We start from the raw sequence: 22379 nt of genomic DNA, 5'->3' as shown, positions 1-22379 counted from the left end.
AAATTAGATGGACTATTGTGTTATCAAATTTGTGTGATATTTCACCCTTCCCCCTCTGCAAATGCATGCCCCCCCCCCCCACACACACACACACACACCTGTAAGAGGAAGAAAGGGAACTTGGAGGAGGTTTGGAGAAAAAGAGATGCTTTATTGCACGATAATCTGCTGTGATGAATTTATTGAGTCTTCTCCCCAATCAAGCAGTGAACTGTCAATGGTTTTTATTTCACTCATCGCATTTACAGATGACCACGCTCGCGTGAAGCTGACGGAGTCTGCGAGTGCCGGCAAGTCAGATTACGTCAACGCCAGCACCATCGTAAGTCTGACTGGTTTCCCATCCTTTACAGCAAGCCATGTGCCGAGACACTAAAAGCTTACCCTCAGTGTCAGACAAAAGAGTTTAGAGGTCTTTGCAACTAAAAATAACAAATTTGAAATCTAATACCGGTTTTAATGATGGCCAACCGGTAATTTGGGACCTTTAATTTTCTCAGCGATGTTTGTCTTGGTTCTGAGATTCAGCCATTCAGCCGTTCTGTGCTTGTACAAAGGGGAAGAGATTGAACATTAATGGAAGCCTTCATTATCTTTGTTGATACACATGAAACATTACTTCAATTTTCCAATTTACTTGTTTGTTCATATTCTGTACTTGTACTGAAACTTGATGTTCGTGTTCAGACATAATCTTGGATAGTTTGTGTTGGGTGGTTTTGATTTCATTTTCTGCATTATCTTCGAGAGTAGTGACTCACCATGCAGTGTGTACAGTATAGTCCTCAATCTGCAAGAATTAAACAAAACAAATATGCACTTTGCAGATTCGTATTGTGTGACTGTGGATATTATCCCCTTGTGTAACTATATTTTCCCCTTGTGTAAACACAGTTTTGACTTCAATAGCTAATTTCACAATTGAAGCACTTTAGAAGCAACTTTTTATCGCTTGACCTTCCTTCACCTTTGACCTCTCTCCGTTAGATGGACATTGACCCCCGAGCACCAGCCTACATCGCCACCCAGGCCCCACTGCCAAATACACTGGCAGACTTCTGGCAGGTATGGTGGCAGTAAACATACTTCAATTGTAGAAAAATTCATTTTGGCTACTTTTGTAACTTATTTTTTGAGCATTTTATAGTAGAGCATGAAATAGTGATTTTCCACATGTTTTGCTCATGTTTGTTAATCTGTAATGACTCAAGGTTTTCAGCTTTTCTGAAAATTGATTAATTTTGGCTATTTTTAGAACTTATTTTTTTAGTATTTCATAGTAGAGCATGAAAAAGTGGGTTTTTCACATCTTTCCATCATGTTTGTTTAATAACCTGTAATGACTCCAGGTTGTCTGCTCTTCTGAAAATTAATTCATTTCGGCTATTTTTAGAACATATTTTACGAGCATTTTCTCTCTATGTCATCGCCTCACTGTGAACCCACAATGATAGTGCAGTTATAGATTCCCACAGAATCTACTCAGTTCTTGTAATCTGTGAATCTGGTGTGAAGTTGGTGTTTGGTATGAATTTTTGGTGTTGGTGGTTTGTGTTTACCTTGGGGTATACTTTTAACCTGTTGAGGACGGACTGATTTTGCTTCAACACACATCTCCCATAGACACCTGCCCAAGTATACTCGGGACTCGTCCTCAACGGGTTAATAGAAGAGATTGTTGGCTTTTGGCAATTGAGTGCCTGTCCTGTGGGAGATCATTAGATAAATTGGAATTTACAAGTTGTTTCACAACCTGTACTTTTTGTAATTTGACATCAATGATGATGCCAATGATTATTGTAATTATGATCATGATATTAACACTATCCTGATTATAGATGTAGAAAAGATGAAGATAGTGATGGTGATAAATCTCATTATCATAATCATGATTGTTATCATAAGAATCACAATAAGACTGGAAAGGATCTGTGATATTTGGCTTTTGAGGTTGCTTGTTGAGGTAAACCACAAGAAACTAGATAGTCGTCGGCAAAGAACAAATCACTAGATGTATAGGTTACATTTGAGTAGTAAATGAAAGATGACATTCCATTATACCAGTGCAAAAATCAGAAGATCATTTAATAATAAAGTGGCAGCCAACCCCAGTCAGTGATTTGGTATTTCACTTGACTATCACAAATCAGATTATAGATCAAACATTCTCAAAAGTTTTCATTCAAAGGATGAAAATGTGTGTTGGTAATGCCTTTCAGTAATTTTGGTTATCCTTCTGATGTAATATTGATATGTAAATGTTATGTAGTGGCTGTAGTATGTTCATCGAGTGAGTGATCATTGCCAGAGGCTTGTAAGAGACTCTATTGCTGAGCACTGCAGGTTTGCAACTCTTGAATTAGCTACCTCACGTTAGCATCAACATGTGGGACTGAGAGTTTAGGAGTGGCGGCTTGTTGTATGTGAAATCCAGTCTGTGCATCTTAGTCTAGACAAGGCCTGATAGGGCATCTGATGTGGCGTTAGCATGGAGCAGTGGATGAGAGTGAAACTAATTAACATTTTGGATGCTGCTGTGCATTTTTATATCTATAGAAAGCATGTACAAAGCCTGCAGCCCCAGGCTGGGAAATGGATTTATATCAAGCGCAGTTGGATGATTTTGATCCTAAGATTTGTGGAATGGCGTGATGCCAGACTGGTGTGGCGTAAGTCTTGTTTCATGGAGGAAATTCACCTGAGTCATATTCTAGTGCAGAGCAATATAATGGGATTTGCAGAAAACATAAAGGGGAGGAACCTTTTTTTTTTAAATCCATGTATAATGATATGATATTTGATATAATGCATAATGGCAATTGATACACATTAAGTATTTTATATTTCCGACTCATGAATCTGGTTAGTCATACAAATAACCCTACTTATGAGGAACAAGTATAAAATGAATCTGGTTAGTCATACGAATAACCCTACTTATGAGGAACAAGTGTAAAAAAAAAGTGATTATATTATAATGGAACATTTTTAAACTTAAGCATATGGAGTTGTTGCCAATTTACAGTGATTTGATTTCTAGCTGTAAAAGTTATGGAGCTACTTACAACACGAATTCATCAATATCCATCAAGACATTAATCTAGTGATGTACATCACTCATATCAGGCATCAGATGAGTATGAATATTATATGAAATCACACAGACGCAATTAAAAAAAAAAATGCAGCGTGATAGTAGAAGTGAATAAGAGACCAAGCTAAGCTACACGTACATCACATCTTACTCAAGTGTGTTTCAAGAGGACAAAGTTGAAAAGATGACAAGCGGGTGTCCAGAGTTAAACAAAACTTTGATGGGAAAACAACTCAGAATCATGATGTTGCTGAGTAAAATGATTACAGACATATGAGTCTAGACTGCCATAACTAGCAGGGTGGGGGGAACTGGGCACCCATTGATTGGCAATGAGATGCTATTTCTGTATCACCTGCAGAGATTACATTTTTTTTTGTTGTGTGAGCCTTATTCTGACAAACCTTTCTTCTTCTTCTTTTTTTTCCCCATCTCTTTGTCTCATGAAGATGGTGTGGGAACAAGGGTCAGTGGTCATCGTCAACCTGACCCACCTGGCCGAGACGGACATCAACCGCTGCCGCTACTGGCCCGACGAGGGGAGCGCCCTCTACCACTTCTACGAGGTGCACCTGGTCTCCGAGCATGTCTGGTGCGAGGACTACCTCGTCCGCAGCTTCTACTTGAAAAATCTTGAGGTAAGGATGAGCTAGGCTGTGGAGGGGGCCTTGTTTGGCTCACAGCAAAGAAGGGAATGGTCTGTGGTGATGTAAAAAAATGATTTTTACTTGTGTCTCTATCATCTTTATTGTCATTAATAATACTCTTATTACTATGATAAAAATGATGGTTATGATAAAATAACGACAAATCAATAATTAGGATGATAGTAATAATAATCAGTATTATTATTTGTAATTTTTATAATTACAGTATCATTCTTGTCATCATCATTATTATGTTATTATTATCATCATCATCACTGTAATCTGTATATTTAACTGTACAATTGCCATCATCACCTTTATTGTCATGATGATTGTAATTATTGTTGTTAGTATCACCATCACCAGTAGAGTTCATCGTCGTGGCTAGTTGGATTTCCGTCTGTGCGCTATCATGTGACTTCTAAACAAGTCTATCGAAGACGACATAGCAAACACACAAATGAATGCGCAAAAAGGTCATTCCTGACGGCCCCAAAGGCTCATCTGACCACTGAGATGCATAATTTGGTGTCCTGTTCTGACATGATTGTCTGTGATTGTGACAGGGCCTTGTGCTTGCTTTGTTTCTCTGCCGGAGGAAGACCTATCTATTGTAGATACTAGTCTTGCTCTGCAGACCCTGTTGTCCTCTATTCCTACTTGGAGGCAAGGAACTCTGACATACTGTAGCTTTGTTTGCTGTACTTGATGTTCACTTTTATATTCTCCCTTGAATATGCCAGTCCCATCCCAGAAAGATTGTTGAAAATTCTTTTATCTTTTTCTTTCATATCTCTGAAAAATGGAAATCCTGTAAGATGTGAAAAGTTACGTGAATAATGAAACATGGAAGCACTCGCAAGAAAAAGAAAGTATTCAAGCACATGAACTGTGATTGTGGGTTCACGTTGACCCCACATCTGGCAGTGACCTCCTTCTTTTGCCAGTCAGTGTCGGGGTCTTGAGAGTGCAGACTACTGATTGCACCAGTCAGGCCTCATACAGTTAACAGTGCCATCACTTTCACACCTGGTGCTGAAGATCTCGTCAAAGGATATATTTGGCCCAAAAGTGCAGTGTAGCGGTTCACCCACGTACAATACTCCAATGATTTATCACTCCTATTAAGGTGAATTCCGTAATTGTAGTCACTGCACAGGTCCATCTGAGGGACCAGTGACTCATTTATTTTATTTTGTCTCTGTTGGCCTTGGCATGTAAGGAAGTAGCAAGAGATACATTGTATTGAATAGAAACTTGGTTTTCCGAGGAAAGAAATAGAAACCAGCAGAAAAATAAATTCACGCTCTAAAAAAAAAAGAGGAGGGGATATGTTGAAAAAGTGATGATGAATTGTGCCATCCCTATCTTTTTCATGTATGCAACAAGATCTTGTGATTTGTGTTTGTTCGTTTATTTTTCATGAGTTTCATCATGCATGAGCGCCCTTGCCAGCACAAACTGCATTTAAATTATTCAGTGTGAGCTCATTACAAGCATGGGAGTGCAGGAATATGCAAAGATTAGTCGAGATGGACCCCCCCCCCCCCACAATGGTTGTGCCTCCTCATTTTTAATCATGGATTCTTTTCCTGCATTTAAGGTGATGGGTGAGTGTACTTTTTCAGTCCCATTATTACATCACTAGCTGGTGTTCTCTTCTCTTGCATAACCAATTTGCACACACACTGTTACAGTTGACCTGTTTGATTTATAGATAGATTTGCTGTAAATTATGGAGTTGCAACCATGAGCCTGTTTGTTGCAATATTCATTTAATATTCATTATCTCGTGGGCATGGTTCACGACTGTTGGCTGCAAGTAATGTGTGGAACAAGATTACCACAGTATGCAAGTCCGCAGTGCTTCATTTGCAGATGTTAATATCTAGATAGGGTGTATTGAATGCTATTGGAAAAGCAGCATACTAAAGCACTGTGAGCAACATTTCCCGAGTGATGCTCGTCTCTCGGCCAGGCGCTCCCCCCATCCAGTGCTGCCGTCTTCACGGGAGTCGGAAACGGCGACTGTCAGTCAGCCGCAGATGCGATCTCGTGGGTGTTGAGTAACCTATCTCCCCGCCACGCAGACACCTGTGCCGTGGCCGTTTCTGCGGGGCTGCCTTTAGCCGTAGCGACAACACTCTTTGACGAGAATCACAGCACAGCACACATGGCAGACATCGCCCGTGACTTCCCCCGTCAGATCCAATGAATCCGTGATGGATCTGACACGACGGCAAAACGTAAAATCACACATGTTTGACCCATTACACCTCGAAGCCTCATCCATTATAACTCCTCATTTTTTTTGTGGGTGAAAGTGATTATATGAACTCATCGACTGCTAATCACAGTAAAAGGGCTGCTGATATCAATTTTTTTAATCATCAACCCCCAGAGTTGGGGTGGGGGGGGGGGGGGGGTTGAAAGGAGGATGGCAGCTGATCTGGAGTGGAAAGAGAGGTGAATTTCTCACTCTGGTGTAGACGTTGGAATTTCTCCTTTTCCATGTTCCCTTACCATACTATCTCATTCTTCTGGCAGACACGGTGTATCTCAGGGAGATTTGATCCAATTGGAAATGATGACCTCTATCTGACCTATGTCGGATCTGTCCTTCATAGGCTGGTGACATGTAAAACATGCATTTCAGCATCATACGGCCGAGATCATGCATGACATTTTGGAAGTGATTTTCCACTTGTATTCAGTAGTTTTCAGACCAATTCAATTTTATTTTGTGTTTGGAACCTGGTGATTGCAATTTATTACAACATATACTCTTTTTTTGATGAAAATATAACGTCAGTAAAATGTATATGTATGCACACACACCTGTTATATATTTGTGTACATATTTTTACTGAAATTTAGGATTGTAACATATGCACATTTGTAAAGTTCATAAAGAGAGTAAATACAGATTATGCATCCTTTTCTTTAATGTGTGTACTGTCCCCCATGTCATGCCAAAATTTCATCAAATCTGATAGTACAAGTTCTAAATTCTAAACATACATTCTACCTAAAAAAAAAAGAAAAACAAAAGATAGTCTGGAAATGTTGTAGGCATCGCAATCTAAAGTTAAGGGGCATTCCAGATGACTTATAGTACTTTTAGGACACTCTCATATTCCAGTATTGTTGCAATGTAATTCCATTGCTATAACACAAGTTCACCAGTGTAGAATTTATGCATGTGTTCTTCTTTTGATCTGCTTTGTTGAGCACCCAATTATGCATTCTTATGTGAAGCTGCCTTGTCATCATCCTTGTTCATTGTGATTTCTCATGAATTTTGAAAACATTCTTTTATATTCCTCATACCAATCACTATAAATTCTGAAACTCTGTACCTGGTATAGCCAATTTTATAGATGCTGAAATGCAGAAGTCTAAAGATCATCTGGAGGTCTCCTTTAAAGGGGAAACGAAAAACAGTCCTCCAAAAATGTGATAGAGGCATGTAAATGGGAGTAAGAAGAATGTGAAATATAATAGTGATTAATTTTGGCCCCAAACAATGGCAAAGCCAAAGTCTCTGGTTAAGGATTCCCCCAGTGATTCCACACTGGATTTCCTCGCATCGGCGCAAAAAAGTTATATCGGTCTCGATCAGAGACGCAGAGCTGAATCTGATCACAGTCGACTCGAAGATTGCATGCACCGTAAACATGCTTTCAGTTCTATTTTCAATCAAACCCGACGATGGTTGGTGGGGGGGGGGGGGGGGGAGATAGGGGATGGCAACGGAGAAAAAAAAATTGTTCAGGAAAAGAAATGAGTGATAAGAACCCCATCATCGTAGTTAATTCATTAGTGAGAAGCAATGAGCAGAGAACTGCCGAAGCTTCGCCGAGGATGTTGGTCGCTGCGTGACTCACCGGGATGGCTTCCTGTCAGTATATTCGCGGCGACGGGGCATTATGCATACCTGTGCCCTTTCTCATAAACCTGTCACGTTTTGACGAGTTTGATCACAGTGTAATGGCCAGAGAAAGAGGAGTCAAGTGAAGAAGCGATTCTGCAAGGAAAAAATGAAAAAGAGAGAGAGGGAAGAAAGTTGGGTGAAAAAAAGTTGTTTCCATAAATTTGCGTATGTGTAGATGGTATCGCACCGGCAACTTATGAGTGATGAATGACATGCTTCTCCTCTTGTTAGTCTCATTGCTCGAGCTGGGTGGTCGTTGATCTTGAAGGGCTCCCTCTGTAGTTGGGCCCGTGAATATTTTTGAGATGCACACTCATGCGTGGCCCACTTTATACACCCGTATTTCTAGCAAGCGGGAGCTGCGCTTGATTTCAAGTGGCGTGAATTAATTGTAAAGAGAATGCAACAGGTCTTTCTGCATGATTTGTTCACTTTACATGGAGGGATATAAGGCAGATGACTTTAGTGATGTAAAGAAACATTATTTCCAGTGATATATTGTGAGCCTGAAAGATTCTGTTTTTCTTTTACATCCCATTTTTTTTTGTACTACGTTTGTAGATATAACTTTTTCTGCAATTGATCACATGCATTTGCTGTCTGTATTAATAAATTTTGCTATTGTTTCTTATACCATCATTCCTTCCTACTCCATTCCTTCCGTATACACCTCTTTCTGTGTCTGCAATGTGATTTTCCCCTCAAAACTTCCTCACATTTTTCTACCTCACTGCGCATTTTTCCTTGATCTGTATTCATTCCTTGCTTCTTCATCTTTCATTTTCCCTCCTTCTCCTGCTCTTCTCTTCTTCTCTCACCTCCTCCTTGTCCTCCTCTTCCATCATTACTTTTCCTCCTCTCAATCTCTTCCCCCTTCGTCTCCGTGCCTAATACTTACCCCACCATCCCTCCTCTTTTTTCTCTTTCCTCTTCCTCCTCCTCCTCCTCTTCCATCATTACTTCATCTCTTCTCGTTCATTATTACTTTATCTTCTCCCCCTCCCTCCTCCTCCATTTCTTCTCCCCCATCTCTTCCACCTTTGTTCTTCTCTTCTCTCCCTCTTCCAATCTCCTCCTTTTCCTTCATTACTTCATCTTTTCTCAACCTCTTCCCCCTTCGTCCCCCGGCTATATACTTCCCCCTCCCATCCCGCCTCCTCTTCTTCTCCCCCCCCCCCCCTCCTACGCCATTGTTCCTCCTCTCTGTTCTCCCCCTACTCCTCCTCTCTCCTCCAATCTTCCACTCTCCCCTCATCCTCATCCTCCTCCTTTCCATCTTCTCATCTTCCTTTTTTCCCACCTGCCCTCCAGACCCAGGAGACACGTACCGTGACCCAGTTCCACTTCCTGACCTGGCCAGAGAATGGAGTTCCTCCATCACCAAAGTCATTACTGGAATTCAGAAGGTGAGTCCACCAACCTTTACCCCCCTCCCCAGTTTGCTCCCCATCTCCCCCCCCCCCCCCTTTTCTCACCATTGACCAACAACACTTTTCATATACATGTAGACACTAATCATTAACATGAGCCATTCAGATATTTTTTTTCTACCAGTCCAGTATCTTTTCAAGTTTCGTAGTTCCCATTTGATATTAAAGGAGAAAGAAAGAAGGAAAAAACAAGCTATTTGTAGCTCATCCTCCTAACATCATCTTTCAACTACGCCCCCGAGGGACCATTTGAGTACACTGTACCTGCGCGAGGTGTAATATGCTCACCTACACGTGCCTTGGTGTTTTTCAGTGGTGGGTTAGGTTGCAGCAGGTAGTTGTTGATGCTGTTGTAATATTGTTCTTCTTTGCCTTTTGATTTATTTTATTCTAATCCCCTTTATATTTTTGGGACCAGATGTACAAATGTGCTATATGGAGGAATACTAATTGATAACAACAAGTTTTTTAAATATTTTTTATTGATTGTGTTTTCTCTCATTTTTTCAGGGGGGGGGGGGGAAGGGGTAGAGTACTTATCATTTTCAGTAGCAAACTTGTCAAATCATCCTAGTTATGGTTGAGATCAAGCAGATACATTTGACGTGAATCAAAATCACAAAGATAGATTTTTGATATGATGCCTAGATACAGCAAAAACCTTTGGCATGTATTTGTGTTGTTTTGTTGTTTTTACGTTATCAGGAATTATGCAGGTGAATGTTTATACAAATTAATGACATAGTCAGAATCTTGTCTTTTTGTCAGAATCTTGAACATCATTTGACAATTCTTTTGAAATTCCTAAAAGTGTAATGAACTCTTTTAAAAATAACTTCTAGATCATTGAAATGATTCATTGTCCTAAGACTTTTAGTGGGATTTGTCACTTTAACAGCAATATGAGTGGTGTTCAGCATATACCCATAAGTTTGTTACACCTTGCCCCACTGCGAGATAAAATCTGTGCGGCTACTGTCTATAGGAATAGTCTAGAGGTGTAATGCATGTGTGAGGCTGACCCCAGCAGAGGAGGCATTAATGAGTTTGCGCTCGCAGGGATCGGCAGTAATTCGCAACATCTTCTTGAGGTTTTCGGGCCCGCATCGGGCAGAAATGGTGCGGGGAGGAAAGCACGGCTGACAGACGACTCCTAAAATAGGACTAACCCAAACTTTGAGGCCATCACTCGCCTTGATAAGAATCTTCACCTCAATTTCTTGCCTTCGGATGATTTTTTTTTTCTTCCTTTCCTCCTTCGTTTTCTTTGCCCCTTTGCAAAGTATTATTGCTCAGATTCGTGGCTAGTTGCTAAAGTTTGGGAAAATTTGGATTCTGGGTCTGTTTTCCCAAAGAAATTGGGCTGTTGGCATAGAAATGATACACTCAGACAATACAGAGAGAGAGAAATGGTAGGTTTCAGGAATATTGGCAAGGTCTCAAACGCATTCAGTCAACAACGATTTCATCCGCAACCCTTCGTGTGCTTTGATTGCCAATTGGCACAGAAAACCTCATAGCATTGTACACACTGTCCAAAGTTCATGGCAGGGAAAGGGTTAAGACAGACTGTGATGCTCATTGATATGGGAACTACTGAAACATGTACGAAGAAGGCTTGATAAATGCAAGAGTTGAGGAAAGAGATATAGGGAAGCAAAATGGATAGATGGACAGTGAGAGAGATAGAGAAACAGACACAAATAAAACAACAACAACAACGGGAGAGAGAAGGCAGGGTGAGATATATATATATATATATATAGACAAGGTACATGTAAAAGGGGAATATATTGATACTGTAAAAGAAGAAGATATGGAGAAAAATGCAATTCACATGATGTCATAGGGAGATATATGCAGATGTATATAAACAGACAGGAAAAATGTTTGACTGTTTACAATAGAGAAAGATATAGGGACAGAGATGAAGAAAGAAAGATAGAAAGATACTAGAGGGAGACAGGTGAATTATACATAAAGAGAGATAGAGGCAGACGGACATGTATAGTGGGTAGAAAAAATTATCTTTATAGAGAGAGATAGTACAAAATTGGCAGTTGATGTTGAATAGCTTTATTTAAGAAATAAATGCTGGAGAATGCTAGGATATAACCAGACAAGTTTTATTTGAAGACCATGAGAAAAGATGGTACAGTTCAACGTGGATTATCCGGCCTCCTTTTATCCGGAAATCTCTATTATTTGGAGGCATTCACGCAGTGAAGGACTTTTTTTTTTTCATCTAAAATTTGAGGAAAAAAAACAGTGACTTTAACATCTTTTCATGGATCTATTTCACTAATTTCATAAGATGTGCATGATAGGTTTGCAAATTCTCAATATCTAATGAGGTAAAACATGTATGAATTTTACATAAAGATATACCTTATTTTTGTGAAGAAGGGAGTACAATTTTGTGCAGGCTAGCATAGATTACACCACCGTTGCGGGGTACGCTACCTGCCTAGCTGCCAGTGCACTGGCAGCTATATACATTTGTACATTAACATTGTGTCTTCCATATCCGGCCAATTCGCTTATCTGGATGAGCGCCGGTCCCTACATGGCCGGATAATCGAGGTCGAACTGTATTGAGATAAACAGTATAGATTAAGATGTGAAATGTCCTGTGACAATTGCTCCCATGAAGTATCTGCATGCTAGGCGAAACATAAATGTTATCAACAAACATACCCTGACCCTAATCCTAATATCAAACTAAACCTACATTGTAAAAGCCCCATCACAACCCTTACCCAAAGTCCTTGGAGAAAATAAGACCGGAGCAATTGTCGCAGGAGCAAATGTCGCGTCAGCGTAAAATCATATTTGTTAGGAAGGATATCACAGTTGAAGAGCAGTGAGTGTGTGTCGTGCAGAATCAGCTGAACCTCAACTTCTATCCCTTGCCCAAGGTAAATCCTCCAAAAGTGGGTGGGGATGGTGTATGTGGCTTGGATGCGGTAGCAGTGCACCTGGAAAACAGATGATGGACTGTACACTAGCTCGTAATTAGAGAGATGTTCAGAGGCCACAAGTATGAAATCATACCATTAGCCTTCACCTCATATCTATGTCTCTCATAATATGTTTTGTTTTCCGTACATATCTTGTATTTTCCTCTCTTTTTTTTCCTGTTTAGTTTTGTCTCAATACTTCCTGAGCCTGTTAAGGGTAGATCTGTTACCCTGATGCGTAATTCCTCCCAATTTCCTGAAAATTGTCCCAGCAAATTTCATTCCATGGTTCAGATATCATATGTTACACAGAAAGAGAAAGAGGGACACATACACACTAGATGATTTCTCAGTTGTGCCTCTTCTTCATCATCTTTTTATTTTTTTTTTAAGTTCTTGCAGAAGATCATTTGCTATTTAATTTTCAGGGGAGAGAGAGAGGGGGTAAAAAAAAAAATACAAATGTTCAATTTTCCAATGCAAATGTCACAAAACTGGCAGCCCTGAATATCGAATGTCATTGACTGTGTTCTCTTGTTGGATGCGTTTGTTGTTTCAGTTTCCAAAGACTCTGTATGACCTCTGTCAGCAGGTGCAATTAGCTCACCTTGTCCCTCAATTTACCCCTATCCTGCTATGCCCCCCTCTCCCGAGAGGATTAACCCCCTATGTTCCCTAAAGCCCTTGGGAGCGTTCCCCCGTGACCCCGTGGTGGACCCCCCTGTTATCTCATTTCGGGTACTATCTTGTCATCTGTGAGAGAGAGGGAGAGAGAAAAAAAGAAGAAGAAGAAGAAGAAGATGGTTATCGCGGGAGAGAAAAGGTTTCTTGGGTTTTGGGGTGGGGAGAGAGAGGGACTCTCAAAGTTCTCCTGAATTGTGTGCTATAAATCCTGCGCCGTAATTTGCTTTTTCCCTACTGGAGCACGGGATTCTCAACTCAGATTTGCAACCGTGGTTTCAAACCTTTTTTTCGCAAAACAGTACTGTCAGTTCAGAAGCAGAAATATGACAGGTGCGTTTGCTTTATAAAGTTCAAAATGTATGTTTAATTCTCAACTTAGATTTTTGTATGTATACTTTACACATCTTCAAGGAGAAGAAATGAAAGAGAAATGACTTGAAAAAAAAAGATGACATTTCCATAGTTACCAAGTTTCTGTAATTCTGCAGGAGGCTCCTTGAAAACTGAAATATTGGTTCATTACCTCGTCAAGAGAATTCAAAACTGCCCTGTTTTGGTAATCGTTTTCTTTCACTGGCATTCATCTAACATGCAATCATATCCTCCATTGCTCCTCAAAATATCTCAGATTTTGATGTGTTGATATGAGCAGCCCTGCTTTTTGGAGGGTTTCATTTCTAAGTTGGGAGAAGCATGTAGATGTGGCGCAACCAAATGTGAGAGGTACATTATGGAGTTTGCTTCTTTTTTATTGTGCACCTCCCGACCCTCACGTCCTCGTGGTATGACTAACTTTATGTTGAATTTCTGCAACTACTTTTCAGTGCCTTTTTGTTTCTAACTTCATTTACCTGTCTGAAGTTGCTCTATCCATCAAATTCAGTATCTAATAATGAGTAATCATTCCGCATCGCACTCTCTTGGTGATCAATCTGTCCATTCTTTTCATGTTGTTGCTTTCTTTAAACTTTTTTTTTCCAGCCCCTCTCCTCTTACCGTTATAAACATTTACATCATTTGTTACCATGGGAACCGTTCCTTCACTCCCGATTGATACTTCCTACATCCCTCACCTAGACCTAAATATCGTCTATTATAAAGCATATCTCTTCTTTACCTCACTATCCCACCCCTCCACTCTCCCCCTCCCCGTTCCCTCTGCTCCTGCAGCCCCCCCCCCATCTCCATCTCAACATCTTGCTGAGCATCTAATCCAGTAAGGAGACATGCCTGTAATGCGATCTTCCTGCTACTGTCCTGAGCAGCCCCCCCCCCCCCCCAACCTGAATCAGAAAATAGCCAACTCACCTGACACTGGGGGGAGAGAAAAACAAAACAAAAAAACAGCAGCAACGACAACAACAACGATGTAGAAAAACATGGTGATATGTCAAAAATTTTCAAGAGTTGACCCTTGTTCGTGTATGCCAACATGTATCCCTATCCCAAGCAAACATTCTGTAATAGCAGTGTGCGTGTAAGACCATTACCTGGATTACAGTTTGCTCCACTTTACCAGGACTCTGTCGTGTGCGGAGTCCATTGTCGCGATGGAAATTGTATCTTCAGTATGTCAAGCTTAGTTGTACCAGTGCCTATTTGTGTTACAGATATTTGTTGTTCAACATTCTTTATTACATCAATAAACAATGTAACATGAAAGGTCTCTAGAGGTTGTCTCCTGGATTAAACAGGAGGTACAAGGCAAAGACAAAGGTCAATACAGAAAAAACATGTAAATACATCTTACATATTAAAAAAACACACTCGACAAGTACAGTTACATAATCACAAACAAATTGACCCCAAAAAAATACATTTATACACAAACAATTTGAAATATGCAATATTTGATTTCATATCATACCTTTCTGTCATAATTGCAGCTTTATCTCATTCTTTTTTTTTCATCTTTTATGAAAGGGACAAAAAAGAAAAATTTGGAAAGGTGCCCAGAAGCAAGTTTGTCTACTGAGTTATTTCAACATACAGGTGTACAGATCATTTCTGTTGTTACGCCAGAAACACCTCAAACATATTTAGCATAAACATACTGCTAGAGAGAACTGTCAGTATTGTATGTCTTAGTGAGGCTAGGGAGATGAAACTTAAAAGATGATTGATGTGCTACTTGTTTAAACTATTTCTTTCCACACAGTGCTAAACTCCCCCCCCCCCCCCAAAAAAAAAAAAAAAAGAAAGAAAGAAAGAAAGAAAAGTAGGTTAGATCTGTCAAGTAAATTTGTGACATATTTGTAAACTTGGGATCATGAGCAATATCTGGCACCGCTGATTCATACTTGTGGAAACACTGACTATTCATATTTGAACAAATGTTGGGCAGATTTCACAAATGTCATCATGTTCACGGGAGAAGCTAGGCCCAATTTGAAAGCAAATTTGTGCTAGCTCAATTCTGTACGTGCTGTGTAATTTGTGTACTCATGTGCAGGTGCACAATGTACTTGTGCAGCTGCAGCATACCTGCAATGATGTGACTGAGAGGGGATGTGCAAGGTACTACTCAACTACATTAACCCGTTGAGAATGACCTGCTTTTGCTATAGCACACATTTCCCATAGACACCTGCCCGAGCATACTCAAGACTAGTCTTCAGCGGGCTAACAACACTGAGCTCTATAGCAAATGTTCAGGGAGCTACTGTAGGCATGAAAAGGGTGCTATATGAAAGGGTGGGGTCTTTGGCTGGCAAATCCTAATGCATGTACAAGAGGGGAAGGTGCTGTATCTAACTTTCAAAGTGTATCACGTCTGAAGATGGCAGCCAAAAGTTTTCTCGGGTTTATCTGGTTGTTGAATTGTTTTTTTCTTAAACCTGTTAGGTATCAAAAGTGGAAGATGTTGAATATATGCTTGTTCCATTCAAAGTGCTGTACTAGATCTGGTTTCAAAGCAGACACAGGAACTGTACTGCCTCCCACTCCCACTGCCCTAGTCATACACGTAGACGTCTGTTACAGGGAGAGATCATAAATCAATTCAAAGAAGACAGGGAGAGGATTTCAGATCATCGGCATCCTGTTTTTGGAATATCTTGATTCCCCCAATTAATAGTCCCTTCAAGGCACAAATTTGCTGGGTCACATGAAACGTCGGGTCAGTATGGCTACCCACTTTGACCGAGCGAGAATTGTTGTAGCACAAAAGGGAGTTGCATTGGTATAAACTTTAATTTTTTTTTTTGTCTTTTTTTCCTCTTTTTCACATTTTTATGTACTTCAGGCCAGGAGCCCAATTGGGAACTTTCTCTCATTGAGATGTGACAAACCAAACCCCTGGGGAGAAAAACAAAAAATGATTCTATCATTTCATGGCATGTGGCTATATAACGTGTTTCAAATGTGGTAGCATGTCCCATTTTGTGTGGAAATGATATCTGTACACCACATGTTGTTTTAATAGGTGTTGTTTTGATTGTCTATTAATTACATGCTCTTGTTGCTTTGAGACAATGTTAAATCATCAGCATTTCTCCTGCACTAAGAACAGCTATCATACATCCCAGTCTAAAAGCAGCATCTAATCATTTTAGTGCCACAAAGCTGACTTTTGCTTGGAGGTTAGCAGGTAGATGTAACATGAGGGCACATACATAGAGGCAGTAGCATTCAACTTTTTCTCCCTTTTTTTCCCCTTGATTTCTTCATAGTAGAGATGAAATACAAAGTACCTTCTGCGATTTTATTTGGCTGAAAGCATCATGAGTGCCTAAAAGCATCATGCACTTCATATGCAAGTGCTGGCATTAAAGTTTTTCTTGGCCATTGTGTGTCGAGTTTTGGTTGTCGCAATAATGCACAGCTACATTGTACATATGACACAGCATCACGTTGGCTTCCAACCATCTTCATTCAAATCACACTTTTCTACCATTCATCTTAATTCAGCCCTCCCCCCCCCTCCCCCCCCCCCCAAAAAAAAAAGAGTACAAGCACAAATATCATATTAAATTGTAGGTGAAGACACAGGTTTTTCCTCCACTATCAGACGTAAACACAAACGTTCAGAGTTAACTCTATTATGCTGCGAGTGGGTCCCGTTTCAGGAAGACGATGAAACTTGCATGACTGTGCAGGAATAAGTACTCCTTACAGAGTTTGTACAACTCTTGCAACATTTACTTTTGTGGCTCTAACATTTCTCAACTAAACTAAAAAGAAGAAGGGGGAAAAAAAGATTGTGGCCAGTCCTTATCAAATTTGACTGCCATGTCAGGAGCTGTATAATGCTCAGCAATCATTTATTTGATAAGAATCCATATCTATATTCATATTTATCCATATATATATATTTTTAAAAGTGACTGTTATGCAATTCTCTTCTCTCTTTCCTTTTTTTTCTTTTTGCCAAATCATGCGCAATTAAGTCATATACTGTAAAACATGATATATTCGCGGCATGAAATTTTCGCGAATTGGAGCCGACGGCCTTTTTCGTGGCATGAAATTTTCGCGAATTGCCACTGGCGTGCAATGCATATAGTGTAGACACGAAATTTCGCGTGCATTTTAATTTCGCGAATCTTGGCGCTCGTGAAATTCACGAAATTAAATGCACGCGAACATTCCTCGTTTTACAGTATTCGGAAAATGGATGGCAATAATGGCAGCTGAAAATGTTTGTATGAGATAACGTCTATGGCTTTGCCTTGATAAAGACTTGTTCTATTTCCCCCTAACACTTCACAAAAAAAGCTAAAAAAGAAAAACAAAAAACAAAAATTCAAAACAAAAAAACAAAAAAACAAACAAAAAATTGAAACAGAACAAAATAACCCAGGAAAAACCAAAGCTAAACAGATAACATCTGTTGATGCAAGGTTTTGAAACAATATATGCAAGAGATGAAAGTCTTCGTGTAAAGATAATGAAGGGGAGAGAATGAAACACCGAGATGTGGAAAGAAAATGGAAAAACTAAAACAAAAAGCATCCACACACAGACGCACAATCAAAATGAAACTAAAGTAAGTTTTTATCTTGTTATCTCAGTTGATATATTTTCAGGCACTGTTCAAAATGTTAGCGTTTCTTTGTATTATTTATTATTTCATTCATTTTTTTCCCCCTTTTTTTCTATTCCATGAGTTATGAGTACTGTTGGGAATTCTTCTTTTTTTTTTCTTTCTTTGGCAACAATCTTTGAAAATGAAACATCAGTATTTCTTATCACCAGGGGAGGAAGCTAAGTAGGGCAAATATTTCACCCAGGTGTTATTTTACGCTGCGCTTGGCTGGCGTTTTTGTGTCAACGGTGCACTCACTCTGTTCCCACCCGTCCGAGTTCAAGGCCAAGTCGGGACTGCGTGTGCCCCAGAGTTTGGGGCAAAGCGTTGGTTGTCGGCTGGGAAAGGAAGCGGATTGGAAAGGTGGTCTCAAATTTATATGTTCTTTTTTTTTTTTCTTCTTTTCCGTACAAATGTGCCCACAAATTATGCAGCTCTTTTGAATGCTGTGATGCATTGGTAAAGGGTTATCAAGATATTCACTCATTTTCGATGGTTGATTGAAGGAAACAGGCATTTTTTTTTTTTATATGATTCTGCTCTCATACATTTTTCATTCAAACAAAAACACACAGAGAAACAAATATTTGACAATTGCCCTAACAGAAATGCTGATGTGTACGTGTATTGGTAACATTTGTTTAACCTAGTTCTGCCAGTTCCAGGCCATAGAAATCCATCTAATTGTAAGGTGGCTTGCCCTAATCTGATTTCATATCGTTTGAGTGTTGCGAAGATCAAGTTCACTTTATGCTTGCGGTGGCAGTGTTGCAATGTGTGCTGAATGACTGAGGTATACCCTGCATTTTTTTTTTCTAATATCAGTCAGAGCCGACTAACCATAATTTGTAGAACTGAACTCATACATTGTAAGTAATGTAGTGTAACACCATGTATGGATGCGCACACCACTGAACAGGACTAACGTCACCCTACCACCACCAACCACCACTTGGAAATGGCCCCCCGTGGACTAACCTCCTCCTTCCTTAATCCATCACTCACACTCCTCCCGCCAGCCCAGTCATTTTTGTGTTTATGCAACTCTTCTTGTTAAGAGTTGCTCGCTCGGGGCGCAGTTGCATAGTCACAAAAGTGATTGGGACGGGTCGGGGTCTAACATCTATGCAACGCCGTTGAGAGCAAAGAGGATGATGAGAGGGGGTCGGGCTCGCCCCCCTCCTCCCTCCTTCCGACAAGTGTGTTCTGACTAACCACACCCTACCTTGTAACCATAGCAACCAGATGCAGGCGTTGGAGCCCACTAACTCATCTATCCCGTGCCGTCATCATCCGAGGAAAACATGTTTGCCATCTCTCCTAACCTACCAAAATCCAGACGGAATGTTCAAAGTTATCGTTTCCATATGTCCATAATATCTTCTGTTCGTTTGTTTGTTTTTTTCTTCTGGAGAAGACATTGCATGAGTAGCAACATTACTCTCATACCATTTCCAGCGTTATGTACATAGACACTGCATGTATTTTCATGGGTTGTAGTAACATCGACATTTACCACAAGGTGTTTGTACACATTTTTGTACTTGAAGAGTTTGTTCGCAAAAAGCGATAAGTCCATATTTGCCAAATGGAGATATTTGCGATTAAAGGTCAAGAAAAATAAAGAGAATAATAAGCAAATTTATGCTTCTTTTGACCAGAACTTCAAAAATGTACCTTTATATGTAGTGACCAATATATCATTTAAAAGGTATTATTTTGTACTTTATGACAGAGACTGTACTTCAAAATCTTCAAAAATGGACTTATCAGGTTTTGCGAACAAACTCTTCACTTTATCCTTCTGTTTAACATAAAACTTCAACGTGTTGTTGTTGATGCTAACAAGTGGTACCAATTTCTAAACCTGGAACACCATATTTAATGGAGTAGATGTCTTTTTCTAACTCAACTTCTTCAAGATGCATTCAAATCTAATGAAAAATACTAATATTCTGTGATTAATGAGTAGATGATACTGTTAGGTTGACTTGTCAGTTATCCATATGCTGTGTTTACATACGAGGGCTTCCAAACTTTGGCTTAGTTAATGCTTAATGGAAAATAATTTGTATCGTTATTATTTGCTCAGTCATTATCATTACCTTTCAAAATATGTGACGATTCAAGAGAATTAAATGTTTTATTTTTTAATGAATTAATCAAAGATGGAAACTGACATTTCTAAGGTAGGAATGAATATAGTGGGAATTTGGTATGAAGAGAAAAGAACAAATAAAAGATATCTGCATAGGAGCAGTACTGTTTTGTATGCTAAGAGAGTAATATTGTTGTCAGGATTTCAAAACGACTTTCAAAAGAACAAACAAGGCTGAGCTAGAACTATGCATAATGGAGAGCAAGTCTCATGGCATCACAAGACTTTGATTGGTGCAAAGCTGTGTGCGTGATGCACTGAGGAAAGAGAAGCCAGATCAGCCCAGCATTTCATCTCCAAATCAGTAGCTATATGCTTTCCATCTTTTTTTTTTTTTTAGTACAGTGTTGTTTAAAATGGAAGCATAGTGGCTATTATTTAAACCTCAGAGCCTGAAAGGAGACTAGTGTACCTTGAGCTGGTGGTGATATCACAGAGCTACATGGTAATATGATGTACTTACAAGACTAGATGATGGATTAGTCTTCTTTCTTCACCCTTGGTTTTTTAAGCATGAGAGGGGAAGAGGAAAAGATGGCCAAATATGGAACGGATCTCGGCTTTTTGCTGTTTATCTTGGACGAGTCATTTTAACTGACACCCTATGCCTGGATGACACACTCTAGAGTGGAGGATGAGGACTTTTATCACTGTCGCTAGGATCAGCAAGAAGTAATTGACCACGATGAAGGCAAGACGTGCGAAATGACTGGCTTGGTCGAACGGCGTGGATCCTCATCATCGCCCTTGACGACAGCATCTCCGGGAATGCATCTAAGAGAAACATGGGGGACGTGCATCGCACAAGGTGATGAATCACCATGAAGATGGGGGGAGGGAGCAGTGGAAAACATGAATTAATCATCATCATCATGGACAGCCCCCATAAATGACTCCCAACGACTTTGCCCTGGATACCGAGGGATGTCGAGCGAGCTTTTTACGCTCGTGCCGCGACACGGGAGGACCGAAAGACCTTGCAGCGTGGTGGATATCCAAGAGAATACACGGTGACTCATCACCATGGTAACATGCACACAAAACGAGCGGTGGAGGCGAGGCCGCGGCCATCCGTCATCTGCCGTATTTTTGCACGTAGTGAGCAGAGTGACTCCAGGATTTCTGGCCAATATCGTTGAGTGATATCTTGATTGGTGGCCATTAACATTAAGTGGAGTAAGAGTGCTGGAAAAATATTTTTTTATATCTTTGAGGGGGGGGGGGCATTGGTAAGACATTTTATTGAGTTGTCCTGAGCTATGAATTGGCAATAAAAGTAAATTATTCAGCTCAGTGAAAATCTAATGAAAGTTCAAAGCAAAGATTATGAATCCATGTAACTTGTCCATTTCAATGTCAGTACAAAATCAGCTAGCATGTTTACATATACAATTGTACTTGATCATCCATGTGTTATATTACAGATGCAAGCAGATCTCGTGGTAATGTTTGATATTCATGGGTATAAAGCATATGACAAAAACCAGAAGATGGGTTATGGTGCCAAAGTGAATACTGATGATAGAAGTATCCATGGCTAGAATGAGTCGGCTAACCCATTTTGGGTGATTTTGGGTTTAGACAAGCCCCCTTATTCTGCCAAAGTACATGTACAATACACCTAGCACATCTTCTCTCTCTCTTTAACATTAACATCATTCTAACCTTCTGTTAACAAGGTTAACCCGTTGAGGACGGACTGATTTTGCTCCAACACGCATTTCCCATAGACACCTGCCCGAGTATACTCGGGACTCGTCCTCAACGGGTTAAAGCAGGGGCTACATTATGATACCTATTAGGGTGTGTGGGCAACTTATGCTATGGATAGCTGAATGCCCAGATCTTCAAAATGTAAAAATGTGTGCAGAAAAAGTATCATTCGTCTAAGGTTGTGCCACCAATTGTATGTGTACTATGGAGCATAGACACTTGCAATTTCTGAGCATATGTGTGTGTGTGTTTGTGTGCTTGTTTGTGAGTGTGTTACAAAGTATGATCCAAATGTTTCAATGAATCAATTACCAGTAGATTGTGATATTAAACTATGTTAACTGTCCATCAATTTTTACAATAATTGTAATGTAGAATATGTGTGTGAATATATCATAGTTTTTGATAAGTGTAAAATCATACGTTGTATACATCAAGTATGAAGGGTTAAAATGAGTATGTACACATCAGATTTCTGTATGAAAAGAGTCGAATATATGTTGGAAATGTGAAAAAAAAAAGTTGGTAGTCGTGAGAAGCAAATTTTGAAGTGTCGAGTTTGAGAGCTTGTTGAGGAAATTTTGGGTTTGCTAACAAAGGAAGCAAAAACTGAAAAGACACAATGGAAAAGTAAATCATATTTTGGACATGCATAAATAAGCTCTCTTATGACTGAGAAGGGGGGGGGGTGGGTACTCTCCACATAATATTGCAGACAAGCTTCTCAGCTCAT

The 22379-nt window shown here is 39.8% G+C and overlaps 1 protein-coding gene across 1 annotated transcript in view; it reads left to right on the top strand.

The window, feature by feature from the left end:
- LOC139741668 (receptor-type tyrosine-protein phosphatase N2-like) overlaps positions 1–22379 on the top strand; it is a 108930-nt gene that overhangs the window by 64318 nt on the left and 22233 nt on the right. Inside the window, exons 5-8 of the mRNA XM_071652247.1 lie at positions 249–322; positions 988–1065; positions 3544–3732; positions 8987–9081. Coding sequence (XP_071508348.1) covers positions 249–322; positions 988–1065; positions 3544–3732; positions 8987–9081 — 436 coding nt within the window. The remainder of the gene's footprint in view (positions 1–248; positions 323–987; positions 1066–3543; positions 3733–8986; positions 9082–22379) is intronic.

Source organism: Diadema antillarum, unplaced genomic scaffold (genome assembly GCF_040938485.1).
Source record: "Diadema antillarum isolate AM-2024a unplaced genomic scaffold, OU_Dant_1.0 seq00000945_RagTag, whole genome shotgun sequence".
In the NCBI taxonomy this organism is placed as follows: Eukaryota; Metazoa; Echinodermata; class Echinoidea; order Diadematoida; family Diadematidae; genus Diadema; species Diadema antillarum.
This window is presented reverse-complemented; position numbering and strand designations above follow the sequence as displayed.